Genomic DNA, 17,827 nt, shown 5'->3' with positions numbered 1-17,827 from the left:
ATTGGAGGAGCTGGAGGTTGTGTACGAAGTTGTGGAGTAGGAGGTGTAGGATTGAGATTGTTGATTGTTGGACATTTCGGTATGTGTGTGTCTTTCGGTGTGGTGTTTAGACGTGAGGAATGGTGGTATTGGGTGTGGTTTCGTGAATTTCGTGAGAGACAATTAGTTAGTCAACTGATCTCCTGAATGTTGAAGTCGTATTGTGTATATCACGATGAATGGATCGGCTGCGAGAATAATCTCGAACCACCTTGCTGGACGCAACAGCCAATTAACAATGCACGGTACACGCCTAGCATGTCGGAAGGTGGGGTTGAGCTTGCGCCTGCCTCGGGAGGACAAAGGTCGAACGAATATGATGTCATGCCCCGCCACAATGACCGGAAAAGAACGATATTCAGTACGAGCGCAAGAGGTTGCCGTGTAGTCATATGCGATGTCTTTACTGCGCCAGCTTGTTGTTCATGAGCACACGGACATTCGTGTGGCTGATGATTTCATCTCGCTCAACTACTTGCTTGATCCAAGTCCGAACACGAATCCTGTGCTATGCTCACCAGGATCTGTACCTTCGCAACCACTACCAAGACAAACTTGCGATGTCCCGTAGTCGTGTTAGTGGCCAGGTGTGCGGTGGTGTTTCCAGTTTGGACAGGGGAAAGGCAACCAGCCGTGTGGTGAAGCATGCACCCTGCTCTGCGCTTGCCTTCACTTGTCAGGACACCCATGAACGAAAACATGGGTCTTACCTGCCCTCTCAAGATGTGAATCAGAACTGAAGAATGAGGTGCTAACTGACGTCAAGCCACATCTCTACCTTGATCGATGTGACTATAAGTAGGTACATAACTTGACCTGTTCGCTGTGATGTCGTGCCAGGCTTGATCAACAAATCTAGCTATTCTCATCACATTAAGATCCCTTTAGTCAAGAACAAGATCGCATTTTCCAGTCGTCATGTCGGAGCAACAGCAACAACAACAGAAGCCAGGTATGTGATCATCGAATACACCAACATCACCTGAGGCTGACCTCCGAAGGCATTCTTAGCAGTGCTGGCAACACAGTCGGCGGCGCTCTTTCAGGTGTGACCAACACAGTAGGAGGCACAGTCAGTGGTCTAGGTGAAGGTATATGTCCATTGATCCATCTTCAAACCAAAGCTGACCTGAATTAGGCGTTGGTAAGGGCGCCAGTACGCTAGGCAAAGGTGTAGGAGACACAGTGACCGGTGTAACAAAAGGCGTCGGTGACACCACTTCCGCGGTTGGCAATACTGCAAGTGGTTATGTGACCAGTGCGACGGGCAAAAAGCAAGATGCTCAAAACCCATTGGGCATATGAGGAATGGAGCCTGTAAGGATGCAGATGGAGGATGGGCGATGGAAAGCTCAAAGCTATCAAGGTTGTACCAATAGTGGTTGTTGAAGTCAAAAAGCCGTTGCAATATATTTGATCAGTCCTGTTATGTCGATCTAGTCACCCTTCTCGTGGCAAGGGTGGCCGCTGGTTCAATTCAGCCATAATCCAGTCTGTTGGCCGATGATTGCACTTACAAACTCGAACTTCAAAGCAGCTCTGCATTGATTGACCACATGCGAAGTCTTAGGGTATTTGTGGCACGCGAAACAGCGCTGATCAGTGGAAATTGCGAACCTGTCCTCATGTGTGCTAGTCGTGCCGTATATCAACAACCAAGATGTCTCTGACAATCAGCAAGAGAGGGCCAGCTCAGCAGGGTACACGGAATGTATACATTAAAGTGTCCAAAGTTTCAAGGTGCATAGAGAAAGCTTTGCACCCATCTACTCAATATCAAAACTCGTTCCACACCCACAACTGCTCGTAGCCCTCGGATTCCCCACGATCTTGAACTGACTCCCTATCAACTCAGTGGTAAAATCCACCGTACTTCCCTTCAGTAATTCCAGACTCGGTTGATCCATAACCACTTCCGCCTTCTTGCCTTGCCCATCATCTTCAAACTCGAATATCGTATCTTCTTCTGGATCGACCTTGTCCGCTGGCTCGAGAGACATCAAGTACTGAAAGCCGTGGCAGCCGCCCGATGTCACTGTCACGCGTAGGTGGGAGTCGGGGCCTGTCTGCGAAGAGGCCGCGAGGGTGTTCTTCTTTGGTGGTGCCGTGACTATCTGCTTGAGGCGTTTGGCTGCACGATCTGAGATTGTGATTTGCATCTCGTTACCGTCGTCGTCGAGTCGAGGGTTGTGTTTCACGACGGTCGCAAGGACTGGCCTCGAGGTTGAGAAGGTCCTGTGGTGTGCTACTCTTTGAGGCTGACGGACTGATTTTGTCTGTGGCACTGGATGTGAGAGAGATCGACCACGACATGCTTGCAAGAATGCTGCTGGTTCATGGCTTCGCACTGGTTTGGCGAGCTTGAAGGCTCGAGTGACGAGCCTTGCATCCATTTTATAATTAGTGCGAATTCTTAGCGGACGGTGGTAATGTCCTGCACTTCAACGATGCTTCACTTGGTGATGCATACAACCTACCTAGTAGATAGTTTGTAAGCCACCGCAGTTGCGCCTTCAAGTATAGCCGTAATCGGTGGAAAGTTGCTGCCGTTAGTGGTTTTCAGCGATTAACATCGGCAGTATATTCCACAGCCCATCACTTCCTCGTCCATTAACGGCAATCACGACCGTTGCTGTCGTGCATTTGTTTCCTTGACTTTTGATCGCCACCATATTGCTAACATGAGTGATAGTGAGGTTGCGAAGAGCGGTGGCCTACTCGACGTTAGCTACGCTCTTCACTTAGACGCAATCGATCCTTTATCACATTTCAGATCAAGATATCTCATTCCAACCAAAGCTGATCTGAAACGTCCTACTATAGCCAAGCATGATTCAGAACCACCTTCGGAGGAGTGTACATATCTTTGCGGCAATTCTCTCGGCTTGCAGCCAAAAGCTGTCGCAGACTACATCAATGTCTTTCTCACACAATGGAAGACTAAAGCTGTGACTGGCCACTTTACAGATCATACAGATTCTCCTCTAGTTCCGTTTCTACACATCGACGATGAGGCTGCCAAGCTAATGGCACCAGTAGTTGGTGCTGAGCCGAGTGAGATTGCTGTTATGAATACATTGACTGCTAACCTCCATCTACTTATGTGTAGTTTCTACAGACCTACCAAGAAAGGAGAAGGTCGATACAAGATCCTGCTCGAAGGCAAGGCATTCCCCAGTGACCATTTCGCTGTCGAGTCACAAATCAAATTCCACGGTCTCGATCCCAAAGATGCAATGGTATTGCTGGAACCGGAAGACCCACATACACCAATACTGACAACCGAGCGAATCTTGAAAACAATCGATGATCATGCCCATGAACTGGCACTCATTCTCTTGCCTGGTGTACAATTTTATACTGGCCAATACTTTGATATTCAACGCATCACTGCTCACGCTAGATCCTGTGATATCCTCATTGGGTGGGATTGTGCCCACGCCGCTGGAAATGTCGACTTGAAGTTACATGCATGGGACGTCGATTTTGCGGTTTGGTGCAGCTACAAGTATCTCAACTGCGGACCAGGAGCAATGGCTGCTATATTTGTGCATGAACGACACGGTGCAGTCGATAAGTCTACCTCGACTGCGAAATATCGACCGAGGCTAACAGGTATGGAACGATAACATATCTGGCTCAAGCTACAACAACTGATTGCATACAGGATGGTGGGGAGATGATAAAACTAGTCGCTTTCAAATGACTAACAGTAAGAAGGTTCCAATCAGGCAAGGCTTATACTAATTACATCTAGACTTTGTCCCTCGACCTGGAGCAGCAGGTTTTCAACTTTCCAACCCCAGCGCCCTTGATCTCTCACCTGTTGTCGCCTCACTGTCCATATTCAAGGAAACAGGAATGGAAGCCCTACGAATGAAGTCATTAACATTGACTGCCTACCTTGAACAGCTTTTGACTGCAGAAGAGCTTGTTAGTGCATCGCCACCCTACTCCATCATTACACCTCGAGATCAATCTGCACGCGGAGCACAACTTAGCATCCGTCTAGAGCCAGGCATGCTTGATACTGTCCTCGAATGTCTTGAAGAAGACGGCGTCGTGGTCGACGAAAGGAAGCCAGATGTCATTCGTGTTGCTCCCACCCCACTCTACAACACTTTTCACGATGTCTACCAATTTTGCAGAGTGTTCAGACGAGCTTGTGAAGTCGCGCTGCAGAAGAGGGAGTTTGACGTGAGGAAATGACCGCACGTGGTGATAGAATAGGATTTGGAACAGGGGCTTTAGCTAACAAGGAACAGTAACGTGCAAGTTTTGCGCAAAATAATGATGGGCTGCAGGAATCCTCGTCTTAATTTGTCTGATAGATATCAGCCTGATTGTCCAAAGCAGAAACTATTGTGTGAAGTGGTGTCCCGTCCACGCAATAGCGAACAAGTTGAAAGGAAGGGAAAGAGTCAGCTACCATAACGAGACGCTCAGGATCCTCACAGCAGCAAATCAATGATGAGAAGACAAAACTGTTTGCAAGAAGACTTTGTCGACTCCACGAGACGGCAAGCTTTTGCACGCCATTACTCTGCAACACCTTTTCAGCCCCATACTCATGTTCGAGTTCACTGGTGTTAGTCATACTCCTGCCCCCAGTCACTCTTTGCATGTATCTGAACCTCTTTACCACACGAGCAATGACAAACGATTCCCCGACTGACCTATACCGTCTGTCGACTCCCATCAAATCATCTCTTCTGACAACATCTCGCTGCTCTGTTGGCCCATCACGCAATGTGCTTCTCTACGTCGACGTTTCAGCTTGCAAACTCGACTCGTACCCATGTCTTGCATTACCGACGCGGACGGAGTAAGCATGAGTCTGCAGAGAAGACAACGGGGATTTGCGGATGGATATAAGAGCTTTCTTTCCACCCTTCTTCCTGTGGTCTACCAATACCATAAATTCAGATATTCAAAGCCTACCTCGAACTAACTAAGAACTCAATTCAGATTACACTACCATACTACCGACCAAGCACCTTTGACGGACGCACTTTGTGGGCATCGCAATTATGTCACAACCAGACGCCCAGAATGGCTCTAACCTACAGTGTAAATACTGCTATCAGCTGGCTACTAAGACAAATCACCAGCGCCCTCCAAAGGTGGGACATGGGATGTGCCAATGTGAACGCGGCGGTAGCCAGGGCTGCGACAACCACTCGCAGGTCCAACCAGGTGGAACACCAGCCGCCGCTTGTTTTGATCATCAGTGCAGAACCCGGAACTGTCCAAATCTCCCCGAGATGACCTCAGACGTTGCGCAATATGCATTCTGTGAGGACTGCAGAGTCTCAATGAAGCACGCCAGATGAATTTCACCCATGGTTCCCGGTGCCCTCAAGCGTTCAACGCGCCGAACGCACGATTTACCATAGTATAAAGGTCAAGCCTTCGCTTAACGACAACATCGCATGAGTCTCGAGATTGCTGGCTGTAGGCGATCAAAACCAACTATAACAGCAAACCTTGAACGCATCATTTTACGGAGCTACTGTCCTGTTACATTATGATCTACCGAGCACATGATACTACGAGCTTCAGTAGCTTGGAAACTTTTGGAGGTGTCGAGGGTTGGACCAGCATGACTTGGCTATGTTCAGGTGAGACTTGGGCTATATTCTAAGGACTTGCTTGTGGCATACCAACAGTCACTGTTGCGCAAGTCAACGTTTATATTCATCAATGAAAATCTCTATTGAGCTTTAATTGTACTTCCGCTTTTCCATTCGTTCTAGCTCGTTGTATCATCTCATTATACCTCTTCTTTATCGCCGACGAGACGGAGTAGAACCTTAGCTTGAAGAGATTCATGCTGACTCAATACAATGAACAACTTCGCACACGTATGCTCTTCTGACAGCGTCTTAGTCCATCCTGCGCAGCAGCCTACGCAACGTCCTCTCCCTGTTCAACGTTTCAAGCCGCAGCCTCGACTCTTAAGTTGTGTCCCATGAGACGAACGGAAATACTCTGTCATGGCTCAGTCTGAGTCGACGAGCAAGCCAAACGAAGGCTCATCAAGGCATATAAGAATATCCTGCCTATTCCCTGTCCTGCGATCTGTCAATATGAAGAGTTCATACAGTACAAATCTGTCTTGCACAAGTATTACAAGAAAGTACTTACATTCAAACTACTAGTCCGTTACGCCAAGCACCAATTAGAGGAATTTGTGGATAGCGCAATGTCGGCGCCTCAAAACGCCCCAGATTTCCTAGACGGATGCCCAGCTTGCGACGCGGCTCGTGCCAGTGGAAACGTTACACTCCCCGCAGGCTGCAAGTGTCCTCTCTGCCAACGTCATAGGTACGAAAAACCTCGTGGCGGGTTCGCCGAGGCATGTATAGCTCACGTTTGCGTCAAATGCTTTAGCCGTGTCAAAGCTGGCTTGGGTGCTTTTAAAATGTGTGAGAAGTGTTTGGCAACACAGCGCCGTTACCGGAAGAGAACCTCGGACAAAAAAAAGAGGGACCCCAAAGATCGTGATCCTCCTGCAACTAAGCCTGCAGAAGACCCGTCCACGGAAAAGCGAGCTCACATTAGCCTTCGTGATATACTTCAACGATAGGATTGGACATTAGTGTCTCTGAAATATCAGACATCTTTATGGTCAACAGACTCGCAGTCCTACTTTCCGACGGATGTGATTTTGCATTGCTTTTAGGTGGAAGCAGGTCGATATTGGATGGCTACAGCTGCACTTACTGAATACAAAACAACACGACATCATAAGCTGGGATGTTCGAGCTGGTCTTTTGGCTATGAATAAGTGCAGAGACTTGGGCTGGTTTTCAGGGCGCTCGCTGTTTTCCCAACAACAGCTAGAGCTAAGGCGTATGATCTGTTTATTTACATTCATCAATGACAATTATTTATTGAGCTTTCAACAATGCTTTCCCTTACTTCATTCCGCGGTACGATAGGACGCACATATGCTTAGCAGGAGCTAGCCCAATGTATTCAGTCAGGGTCTAGATAGTTACCTTGGTTGAAGTGGTCAACGAGCAGTGCTGTGAACTAATTGAAGCCACGAATAATCGACCGCCATAAAGGGAATCTCGTTAACCAGGGTGCAGTGACCCCGGGATGGTACAGTTTTCGGTTCTTCACTATTGCCGGTTTTAGTGCAGTGTATTAGTGGGACGACGAAGTGTGTTCGTCAACTAAGCTGACTCTGTGCAAGTTCACTTCCCTACCTCATCAAGATGAACACGATTGTGAAGTACGTTGACTCGGAGGAGCTGTTGAGTCTACGACTAGTATAGAAGGCTACGGCTAGAATGGGCGTTAGAGGTATATTCAAGCACTAATGATTGTTGCTGTCTTCAAGCTAGCTAACAATCATGTCGTACAATGTGCACTGACTTAGTGAAACCGAACATCATCTGAATTGCAGCTCCAGCTCTCCGAATACTGCTGCTGCACCGTCCCTGTACATGGCACCCATCTCGCAAGCACCTCAACCAGCTCAAGCTCAACAGTACTTCGATACTTCCCCATCTGTGTTTATGCTGGTACCTCGGTGGCTTCTTGTTAAGAGAGAGTTGCACGATGAGGTGGTGTCATCGCTTTGGATTGCAAGCCCTGTACTGTTTGTGATCGAGAGCTGATGCTGGTGATTTATGGCACTCAACGCTTTCGACGATTAGGTAGAATAGCCGCGGCGTGACAGGCGAAGCATATTAACTTGTTTTCGTAGTAAATGTCGTCGTGTGTCGTCAATTTGCATCCTCGACATATGCAACCCATACAAACATATGGAACGCGAAGTCCTTGTATCCATTGCTTTGGATAGCGACGGCACCATCCGTCTTTCCGTTTGCACAAATGTTCGTCGCACGAACGAGATCCTGGGAGGACCTTCTCCTGACACAGGTTCTTGCCTTCAGGAGACGTGTATGCACATTTTCGATGCACGTCGCACACATCGGATCATCTCGGCATGGACGTGTACATGTTACAACCAATGCACCACCGCCATACAAAGTAGGGGTTGTTTCCAGGTGTATGCAAGGAGTTGGGTTCGGGAATTGCTTTCATGTTTCGTGAAGACATGGCTGAAAGAATGAGGCGTCTGTAGTGCTAGGAGCGCTTTCGTTTAGGATTCCAGTAGACTGGTTGTATGGTTCAATGAAGTAGAGAGGCGACTTACGACGGGTCTTCCTCGTCTACTTATATCATCTCTCCTCCATTTCGTTTGAATCGACTCATCAGCTGTTTCGTTCGCGCGACAAAACGAGTCGATAGCTACGTGAACCATCTGCCCCAACCTGCATGAATTGAGTCCCAACACACCACAAGCCACTATACCACGTCTCCCAAGCTGTGGCGGTGGGAATGCAGCAGCGGAACTCTTATACATGACAGGCTCATAAATGACTCGGTAACAGCCAGACACAAGATCATCGAGTCAGACTTCCGTGATGCTGGCTATGAGTCGACGAAGAGAAAACAGTCTGTACCGTTGCACTTCGGATTCGTTGGCATGGGGCTTTAAGAATCGGGCACTCGACCGGGCTCGCAGAATATCTTATCATTGTAGCTGTGTCAGGGATCGAGTCTTCTCAGCTGAGCTTTGCGGTGACGCCATTTGTGAAGAGAACATATCTACTGGATAGCGTTCACTCAGCGGTCTCTAGCATATGCAGACTGCTCTTGATGGCAGACTGGACAAATTTGGTTGAAAGTTCTAACACTTTCAACCCGTCCGGAGAAGGCTGATACCGTGGATAACAACGATGCAGTCTCTAGTACATGCTTGTGTAAGTCCAGTGTCTGCATATCAAGGACAATCTGACAGGAGAGATCGATGTTGACGTGCTTGGACATGGCGGCAATCGATGGTCGATCAAACGTTTAGGACTTTTACCTGGGAACGAACATCAGCACAAATCCTGTATCCTGCTCGAGGAGTGTGTAGAAAACATTCGTGGCCCGCCGCGCTGTTGGCACCAGGGATCGGAGCAATTGGCGTGCTCACAGGAAGAAAAAGCATTACTGACTTGCTCAGGCGGGTTTGGGGCAGGTAGTGAGCCGTTTGCCACACCAAGAGGGCTAGAGAGTGGTACTTCCCCTTGACTTTGAAAGGTATGTACCAACTTGTGCAGCACCTTCGTGGCATGGCAAAGCGAACTCTACCATGCATTCCCTTTCTTGCGTGACTTGCGTATTGCCGACAATCGCTTTGTCTGCTGTTAGTAGTGGATCACATGGAAAGTCAGTCGTGAAGATGTCCAGATCGCTGCTTGCAGCTCTAGTCAGGCTCGATCATGTGAGCGTCTCCTTGTTGGTCGAGAGGGAACAGCGAAGGAGCACTGGAGCATAATCGAGGCAAATGTCTGGACTGCGTATCGAAGGCGGCGAGTAGCAAATGGCCTGCTGATATAGCTCGCCTTAAAAAGTTTTTGCTATTCTCGGCGTCATCTGGTATTAGGCACACTGAGATATGTTGCAAAGCGTGTTTCCCATGGCGACGTTCTTGCGTTCAAGCAGCCATCGAACTCAAGGTTCTGGCCGAGGTTTGTAGGCTTGCGAGCTAATCGAACAAACCCTGGATTTGGCTCAACCTTTGTGTAGGCACCAGTCCAAGATCAGAGCCGAGTGGCTCACGCTCGTTCCTGAACGAAGTGTCGAAGCTCTGGGTGTCTCTCAGCCTCCGAGAAGATATCGCTGAAGGATTGTGGAAACTGCCATCATCCCATTTGACCATGTCTGGCTCATCAGCATAATCTACTGGATCCCAAGAGGCGTCCTCATCTTCAGCGGCTGGGAAGAACATGCTGTCGGGGTTGTTACTTGCTGACGGTGCTGGCGTTTCGATGAACCCTGAAGTCGAGATTCTTGATCTAGCCTGAGCTTGGGCATCTCTTCCCACTCGGTTGTGTGCGACCGGCTCTCGTGCATGGCCTTCGCCACTAATTGCGGCTGGTGGCTGTCTTGTTGCTAATACACCATTGCGCTCTGGTCGCGTGGGTGATGTGTCATTTTGCGTTGTCCTGGTTCCGGATTGAGCTCTCACACTAGTGGGCGGCTGAGAGACAGGCCTGACGGAGAGTCCTCGTGCTGGAGTTGCCGCTCTTGAAGCATTAGACACCGCGGTACTTGTGCCTTTGGTCATTAACGTAAACTGTGCTGCTAGTCCACCTGAACCATACGTAAACTGCGCTGGTCTTTGTCCTTGCGAATAAGCTACTCTTACGGCTGATTTCATCGTATCTGCATGTGCCACGATGAATCGAAAGTCCTTGACAGGAATGCTGACGTGAACACCTGGCTCGATGTTGCATTGATCAAAATCTTGTTTGCTGAGGCCAACTGACGTGTGTGCTGGCTGTCGAATGATTTCTTTACCGACTTGGACCTTCTCGGTGTAACTTGTAAAGGTGATGTTGTGCTCATGCAGCGACCAATCGACGTGTTCGGTTTTAGGACCAAAGTAGTTAACCACATCTCGTAGTGTCCTTGCCGATAGTGTCCATGTGTTTTGGGAGGCTTGTTTGTCAAAGGTAGCGTGAAGAATGTCTGCCGTTTCAAAGGTCAGCCTGAACGTCTTGATGATACTGGGACGGCAAAATAGCTTGACAACGAGTCTATTTTCGGGATGAGATTGAAGTTCAAATTCGCACTTTTCGATATTGTTCTCATTCTCCTTGTTATTAGTTTGTCGTCGTCGGAAGACTGACAGCAAAGCCTGTACTGGTCAGATAAGACATAGAGCAGTGTAGAGAGCGAGTACCCTGTTCTGAAGTCTACAAGTCCATGTTCTTGGTGCTTCTCTGACTGATGGTCGGCCAGCAGATGCAGAAAAGTGGTACTTCTCAAAGAAAGTGGCCGAATCAAACAAGAAAGACGCGTATGCAGTTTTAGAAGAGTTCAGGCCTGAAATCCGAAGCTAAGAACCAGTGAGCTAAATGGATTAGACTCGAGAGTGAAACCTACCTCGTTAGCATTCGCCTCGAGGACGATGTTCTCGTCGAATCTTGCTAGGCAAGAAAGAGCATCGTGAATCTGCACAATCCCCGTCGTATGTACTGTGAAATTGAAGGTCTGCATGATGCAAACACAGCATCTTTGTGGTATCATGCAGTCATGATAGATTTTGAAACAAGCACAAGATGAACAGTTACGTGCAAAATCACGCCTCAACGCGTCCACACGTGCGGCTGAGTGACGTCAAATCGAAAACCTTCTAGAAATTGTGCATCTCTCTCCGGAGACCCTCCTGCTACTATCACCCCTGCTACTATTATCGTAGCTAATCAATGCAGTTCCCACATGATCCACAAAGAGCAGTGCGCGTATCTATATATCACAGATCGTATGACTACATCTCTTGTAACGATGGCGTCCGTACTCACGTTGCTATTTCCGTTTGAGAGTATCGTCTATTTTAGACTGAGGTCATGACGGGCAGCGGCTTACTGGAACGACTAGCAGATATAGAATGCAAATCATTGAAAAAGACAAGCAACGGCGACATGCGAAATACTAGGTTCAAGGTTAACCATGTCAATATCAACTTGCTTACTGATCTTTCCAGTATTTAAACTGACACGTTTCGTCTTCTCACTGTGACCCACAGGTCCTTTTGAAACCAGATCCCGAAGCACCCATTAGGGTTCAGCCAGCCATTCTAAGGGTTCATGAGGCCAAACTCAAACCTGCGCAAAAGCTCGACATAGAGCTTGTTCAGCTCTAGCATTGCGACGGGCTTACCAAGGCACGTGTACTTCCCGTTGCCGAAAATCAGATCATTGTTCTTCTCCATAGCAGCTATCTTGTCTCGGGATGGCTCGTCGCCACCTTCTGAGGTATGAATCCACCGATCTGGTCGGAAAGCCTTGGGATCAGGACCGAAAAGTGCGGTATTTTGATATATGGCTTTCGCACTCCAGGCAACAGAGACACCTCCTGGCACGAAATAGCCATCTATGGTATCTCCTTGCGGAGGTGTCTCTTTTGCCAGCATTCCAACGATTGGTGGGAGCCATCGCAGACCTTCCTTTATACAAGCTTGAAGATAGGGTAGCTCTCGAGCCGCAGAATCTGAAATTACCTGGTTCAGATCACGAGGTATTTTACCTACTGCTATAGCAGCGTCGACTTCTGTCATGAGCTTGTTGTAAGCTCTTGGGCTGCTGATCAAATTGAACATCGTGCTTCGCATTCCTGTTGCTGAGGTATCAGAACCTGCAAGCCTGGTTCGATCCGTTAGCCCATATACAATGTCCTCATGACACAGTCAGTACTTACAGTTGCAACACACTCTCTTGCTCAGCTTGTTCCTGTGTCAAGCCATGCTTCATGAACGAGTCCAGCATATCAGGCTTGTGCACGACCACATTCTTCTCCGCATCGAAGTGCTCAGCTACCAACTTCTCTGCCAACTGTTAGCTTATGAAGCTGTTTAGGTGAACACGTCAAAGGGTAGCAACCAGTACGTGTTGATGCAAGTACTTACGAGTAATTGCCAGAACCTTGCCCATACCCAACTTCGCAGTGGCCTGTGGTGCAAACAGTTTGAGGAATCTAATATCAGTCAAAAACATAAGGACGCGAGGAGTGCAGCATGTGGAGAAGATCTTTGGGAACATAGTCTCGATCTCATTGATATACTCGAAATTGTCGTTGTCGTCTCTGAGATCGTGGAAGTTGAGCCCAAGAGAGACCTTTGACATGACATCGACGGTGAAGTATTGTATCTTTCGAGCAAGGTCCATCGGTTTGAGCTGGCTAGATTCTGCTGCCGCATCAACGGCATAACGGCTCTCGATCAGGTTGCAGAGGTCAAGAATACAGTCGTCCAGGTCTCGCTCAAGCGTCAGGTTGTCCTTACCCGAGTAACCGGCAGCCATCTTCTTTCGACGTTCGTCGTGCTCCTTCTCATTCGTGAGGGTGATCAAGTTGTCCTCGTCCTGCACCATGCGCATTGAGACATACCACTCGGCACGCGTATATGGTGATCGGGGTGCATTCATTCGACGTACGACATCCGTGTCAGATGTGAGCACTGTGTTTGGAGCGATTCTGACAAGTCGACCATATTTCTCAGAGAGTTATCCGAATCCGTGATATATCGAACCTCGGCGATGCATGTCAAGGAGTGGCCATACCGATAAGCCCCACGTCCTTGGGCCGGGGATATGGCTGAGTCGACGATATGCTTGAATCGTCCAGACTGTCCAGCCAGCAAGCAGCAGCAAGCAAGTGTCGATAAAAGTCGACCCACTCAGACTAGGTAGCTGAAGCATTTTGTCTGTTGTGTGTGAGTGACCAGAGAATTGGTTAGATCAAAAGTTATATGTGCCGTTTCTGAGCACATCGTGCCCCTCCAATAATGAAACCTTGATAAACAAGCAAGGAAGTAAGCGTCGAGATGCTACCGCGGTATGCAGGCATGGTCTAAGCTTCCATCGTGATTTATGCAATCGAAGCATTCTGTACAGTTCATGATTGATGTCGCTTGCTCTGAAGATTGCAAGAAAATGGATACGCACACGCTAAAGGCGGCACGGATGCAGGCAAGACCTGCGACTAATGCAACGATAGCCGCCACGATCACGGCGGCATCTTGTCGAACCAATCACCATCACAAAATCTCGCAAAGTCTCAATCGAGCACTTCGCTTTCGAAAGAAAAAGGGCAGTGGTTGTCCTTGACCTCCCAACACGATCGAGTCAATCAGAAAGGTTTCTGACCATAGACAACGTAGCTGAGATTTGTTAGCGTCGATAATTCCCGGTAGAACTGCTTGTTCGTAACTCACATCGGCCAGTATGCATGAATCTTCTTGTTGTAACAGTCTTTTCTTAATTTCATCGTCAGTACTTCGACTTCCTCGATACTCATACCCAGGACCTTGGTAAACAAACGAACGGTATACCCTTCTAGCCCGTCGACCATGTTGATGAGATTCCATGTTCCCAACTCCTTCAGGTATTTGTCTTTTGGCCAGGAATTGACGGCAGTTTGTAAATGCGCTTTTCTACATTGATGAAGCCGGTCTGGGTCATCAACCCTTCATACCGTGCGGGTAAGCGGGTGTCACGGCCAATTCTCTGGATGGCCAATTCAAGGCCATTGTTCCAATCGTCCCATGTAGTGCCTTCTGTGGTGCCATCATCTGAAGGTATTGGCATGTACAGATCTTGGAGCTCGAACCAACCACCTGGGACAAGGCTGTCATACGTGTTCTTGAACAGCTCTTCTGGTCTTTCGATCGATGTCAGCATCATCCGACCATGTACGAGGTTGAATCTCTGCTTGAAAGTCCACTCTGACTCGTAATCATCGACCTCGAACTTGCAGTTTGGTGGGACGAATGAAGGTTGGGTCGGACTCAAGTCGATGCCAAGGACCTGACAATTCGGATGCACATCAGCAAAATCGATAGCCCATATTCCCGTCCCTGTGCCCAGGTCCAGGGCATGCAGTAGTTCTTCGTCCTTCACAGGCGCAAGGATGAGTTTCCCGCCAAACAGCTTTAGTAGCATGGTGTGTTGCATGTCGAGTCTCTCTTGTTCCTTTTCATCCTCAGGCAACATATACTGCCCATCCTTGTATTTATGATAACCTCTACCATTCTTAGAAACGCTTGTGAGCAGACTTGACCTCAAGGATTGAGTATACGTAGACTCGTCCTCACCTAGAGTAGAGTCATGATCCTCAATATGGTCGGCTTCAATGGTGTCCACCCGGGCATTTCCCACGGCCGCCATTTTCGGACCTTGTACCGAGAGACTGTTTATAGTTTCTGAACTCTGTTATCGCAAGGTTTGTTGACATCGATTCCTACATCAAACCACAATAGTATGTGGCCTAATGGTCTGTGTATGCACAAAAAGGGCAGGTGATGAGGTTGACAAAGGAGTGATAGAGAAGGCATTTCGTGCACATCCAGGGTCATGTTATAAGCCGCTTGTGCCAGCAAGGTGCCTGTAACTCGAAGGCACAGCACAGGTGCAGCCATCACGGGTAAAGTGCCCGACAAGTATGCATACCCTGACAACCACTGCCGCGACCAGGATTTAAGGCATGGTCGTCCGCTAATGACATATGCATGCCCAGATGCCGATGCCGCGCGGCGAACGGAGCTCAAAGTCTACATTGCATGTATCCATAACACCACCACTGTACAGCGGCATCGGTACGTACCTGCTGTGCGAACCGTGGTGCTCGCTCGGTCAGCTAAGAAGCCGCTGTGCATTTAGTGTGAGAACAAGAAACAAGCTCGCCAGCACATCGTGCGAAAGGACAAGGATGCGTCGCCGTTAGGCGCCCATCAAATTGCCAACGTTATCAGCCCATTTCAGACCAGAGCCTCAAGAACTCATACTCGTGGCTATGAGACTGCGAACAGCGACGCTGATGCTGTAAACGACGTCATATAAAAGTGGCAGGGAAGTGTTTACGTTTTGTTCTCCGTAGACGACCTGTAACGTCGCTTGAAGTGTCCACTTCACTAGAAGCAATTCCCAAGGAAAGAGATGAACTCAAATTTCGTAATGTGGTCGCGGGATATTATCGTAATATGGCACCACGATCCAGTTCTTGCCAACGTCCACGTTCAGCATTGACTTGGTCACTGCATGTATCGGTTTATCCGAGACGATGAGATTCAATAAGCCTGGCTTGCCAGCCTTGAGCAGATTGTCAACGGCACCTCGAATGTCAGCAATCTTGTCAACTCGAGCTGAAGCACATTGCAAACCGGCTGCAACAGTCTCGTACTCGGCATGTGGACTGAGCTTGGAGGCTTGTCGAGCTGAAACAGTCTCTCCATACAAAAGATCCTGCCCTGCTTGTGACATGCCCCAGGCGTAGTTGTTCCCTATGACTGTGAGGATGTTCAGACTGAATCGAGCATAGGTGTCCAGCTCTTGCAGATGGAATCCGGCTGATCCGTCTCCATGCAGGTTCAAGACCAGTTTGGAAGGCTCTGCAACAGCAGCGCCTAGAGCGTATCCCCAGCCATTACCTAAGAACCCTAAGTAACCCGTCGCAACCATGGCCAAGCTAGCACGAGAATGTTCAAGTAACTCGAGCGACCATTGACCGACTTCGCCACCGTCAATGCACACTATAGCGCCCGCAGGTAATGACTTGAACAGCTCTCTGTATGCATGAACAGGATGTAGTCGGCCTGAATTCAGTTCTTCAGGTTCGTTGTCAGCCGCGCCTGGAATGTCTTTTAGAGAGGATGCAGTCTGGATCCATCCCTCAGAACTTGCGAAGTTGTTAGTACGCGAGATTGCAGAAAGCATGGCATGCACAAATTGCTGCGAACTAGACACAATGCCGCAATCGATCGCATGACTCTTGCCGATTTCGCCACCATCGGTATCAACCTGAATGAACTTGCAGCCTGAATTTGGCAGGATCGCACCACTTCGGCCACCGAGCAAGAAGCCGGTTCTTGCACCCAGCAAAATCATCAGGTCTGGGGACTGTTCTTTGATCATTGGTAGTAGAGCTAGTCGACTAGCAGGTCCACCACGTAACTTGTGGCCATATGGTATTACACTACCATATTTCGAGCTGTAAAATACTGGTGTATTGGTCATTTCAGCCAGCTTTAGGAACTGGTTCGCAAAGTCCTTCCCGCGAGCACCTGTTCCAGTGAGAAGAACTGGCCGTTTCGCTTGTGTCCAAAGTTGAAGTGCTTCATCCACAGCCTCAGGTGCAGGTGCAGGAGCATAGGGTAGAGGACGATTGATCGCTCCCCACGCAATGCTCTCAAGTCGTGGAGGTGAGAACAAAATGTCTATAGGGAAGTCAATCAGAACAGGACCCGGGGCCCCTGCAACAGCCGTCCTCCACGCGTACGAAACTATACGAGGGATCTCCTCGACGTTTGTCACTCTGTGGGCGAATTTTGTGATGGGCTTCGCCAAAACAACTTGATCGTGAAAGCCCTGCAAACAGTTCGTTTCGGCATCCCGCAGTGGTGGGCTCGACGTGATACAGAAGATGGGTGATCTATCTGCAAAAGCAGTAGCTAAGCCCGGTAGGCCGTTTGAAAAGCTAGATAACGACCGTCAATCGTGAATATACCATTGTCTTCACCACTTACCCACTATTGGCGGTCACAAAGCACACGCCGACCTTGCCTGAGATTTTGGCGTAACCTTCCGCAGCCTGAACTGCCACGGTTTCATGGCGAGTGTCGATCAATCTAATGTTGGCATCAGAACAGCCGGTCAGGAAAGCATCAAGATGTCCTCCATGCAGGCCGAAAGCCACGTCACAGCCCAGAGCTGCTATGGACTGTGCAAGGAGGTCACCACCAAGGAATTCTCTTGCCTCAGGCATTTTGAGCCTCAGAGCGTCGTCGCTGACAGTTGGTGCATACGATCCCATTTTGAACGACCTGCTAGTGAACGCTATAGCTCAATGATTGTGGTGTATCGATGTGATGCTTTGAAACAACAGACTAGTAGTTGGGAAGTCGAAGCTGTTTTATGACCTCGGACCGAGCAGCTCAGTATTATGTCCATAACGAACGAACCCTTCAGCAGGAATACATGCCGTGGTCGATCACGAGTCAGGTCCTACTACTCACGAGCAAGCCACTTTGCAAATCTTATTAGTTATATGTTCGGTAGGTACGCCCCGTGTGTTGGGGTCGAGCAAACCAGCATGTCGAGATGCAGCTCGCTGCTCCGCATTATTGATATGCGGAGAAACACTGGCTGGTGGTCAAAGCAAACTCCCAATCCGTCCATAGGTTCGCAGTACTTGATGGTAGAGGTAGTCAAGACAGGAACCG

At 48.8% G+C, this 17,827-nt stretch overlaps 7 protein-coding genes across 7 annotated transcripts; 2 read left to right on the top strand and 5 right to left on the bottom strand.

The window, feature by feature from the left end:
• Window positions 1–957: 957 nt before the first annotated feature.
• Window positions 958–1,344, top strand: LTR64_002001 (uncharacterized protein; the record flags this gene model as incomplete). The annotated part of the gene is made up of 2 exons (XM_064896376.1): window positions 958–991; window positions 1,178–1,344. 2 exons carry the CDS (start codon window positions 958–960, stop codon window positions 1,342–1,344), a joined length of 201 nt encoding a protein of 66 aa, XP_064759063.1.
• A 461-nt stretch (window positions 1,345–1,805) lies between these two features.
• On the bottom strand, window positions 1,806–2,198 carry ISA2 ([4Fe-4S] proteins maturation; the record flags this gene model as incomplete). The annotated part of the gene is made up of 2 exons (XM_064896375.1): window positions 1,806–1,882; window positions 1,913–2,198. The coding sequence occupies 2 exons, from the start codon at window positions 2,196–2,198 to the stop codon at window positions 1,806–1,808; spliced, it is 363 nt and encodes a 120-aa protein (XP_064759062.1).
• Window positions 2,199–2,720: 522 nt separating this feature from the next.
• On the top strand, window positions 2,721–4,248 carry BNA5_1 (Kynureninase (L-kynurenine hydrolase); the record flags this gene model as incomplete). Its single annotated transcript, XM_064896374.1, has 2 exons — window positions 2,721–3,654; window positions 3,797–4,248. The coding sequence occupies 2 exons, from the start codon at window positions 2,721–2,723 to the stop codon at window positions 4,246–4,248; spliced, it is 1,386 nt and encodes a 461-aa protein (XP_064759061.1).
• A 5,347-nt stretch (window positions 4,249–9,595) lies between these two features.
• Window positions 9,596–11,112, bottom strand: LTR64_001998 (uncharacterized protein; the record flags this gene model as incomplete). The annotated part of the gene is made up of 2 exons (XM_064896373.1): window positions 9,596–10,750; window positions 10,999–11,112. 2 exons carry the CDS (start codon window positions 11,110–11,112, stop codon window positions 9,596–9,598), a joined length of 1,269 nt encoding a protein of 422 aa, XP_064759060.1.
• Window positions 11,113–11,692: 580 nt separating this feature from the next.
• On the bottom strand, window positions 11,693–12,989 carry LTR64_001997 (uncharacterized protein; the record flags this gene model as incomplete). Its single annotated transcript, XM_064896372.1, has 3 exons — window positions 11,693–12,257; window positions 12,313–12,439; window positions 12,521–12,989. The coding sequence occupies 3 exons, from the start codon at window positions 12,987–12,989 to the stop codon at window positions 11,693–11,695; spliced, it is 1,161 nt and encodes a 386-aa protein (XP_064759059.1).
• Window positions 12,990–13,991: 1,002 nt separating this feature from the next.
• On the bottom strand, window positions 13,992–14,777 carry LTR64_001996 (uncharacterized protein; the record flags this gene model as incomplete). The annotated part of the gene is made up of 1 exon (XM_064896371.1): window positions 13,992–14,777. The coding sequence occupies one exon, from the start codon at window positions 14,775–14,777 to the stop codon at window positions 13,992–13,994; it is 786 nt and encodes a 261-aa protein (XP_064759058.1).
• Window positions 14,778–15,551: 774 nt separating this feature from the next.
• Window positions 15,552–17,418, bottom strand: LTR64_001995 (uncharacterized protein; the record flags this gene model as incomplete). Its single annotated transcript, XM_064896370.1, has 2 exons — window positions 15,552–17,037; window positions 17,132–17,418. 2 exons carry the CDS (start codon window positions 17,416–17,418, stop codon window positions 15,552–15,554), a joined length of 1,773 nt encoding a protein of 590 aa, XP_064759057.1.
• Between the last annotated feature and the right edge of the window lie 409 nt (window positions 17,419–17,827).

This window comes from Lithohypha guttulata (assembly GCF_036872675.1).
Source record: "Lithohypha guttulata strain CCFEE 5908 chromosome Unknown scaffold_1, whole genome shotgun sequence".
Taxonomy (NCBI): Eukaryota; Fungi; Ascomycota; class Eurotiomycetes; order Chaetothyriales; family Trichomeriaceae; genus Lithohypha; species Lithohypha guttulata.
The sequence above is the reverse complement of the archived record's forward strand: the minus strand, read 5'-3'. Positions and strand labels throughout refer to the sequence as shown.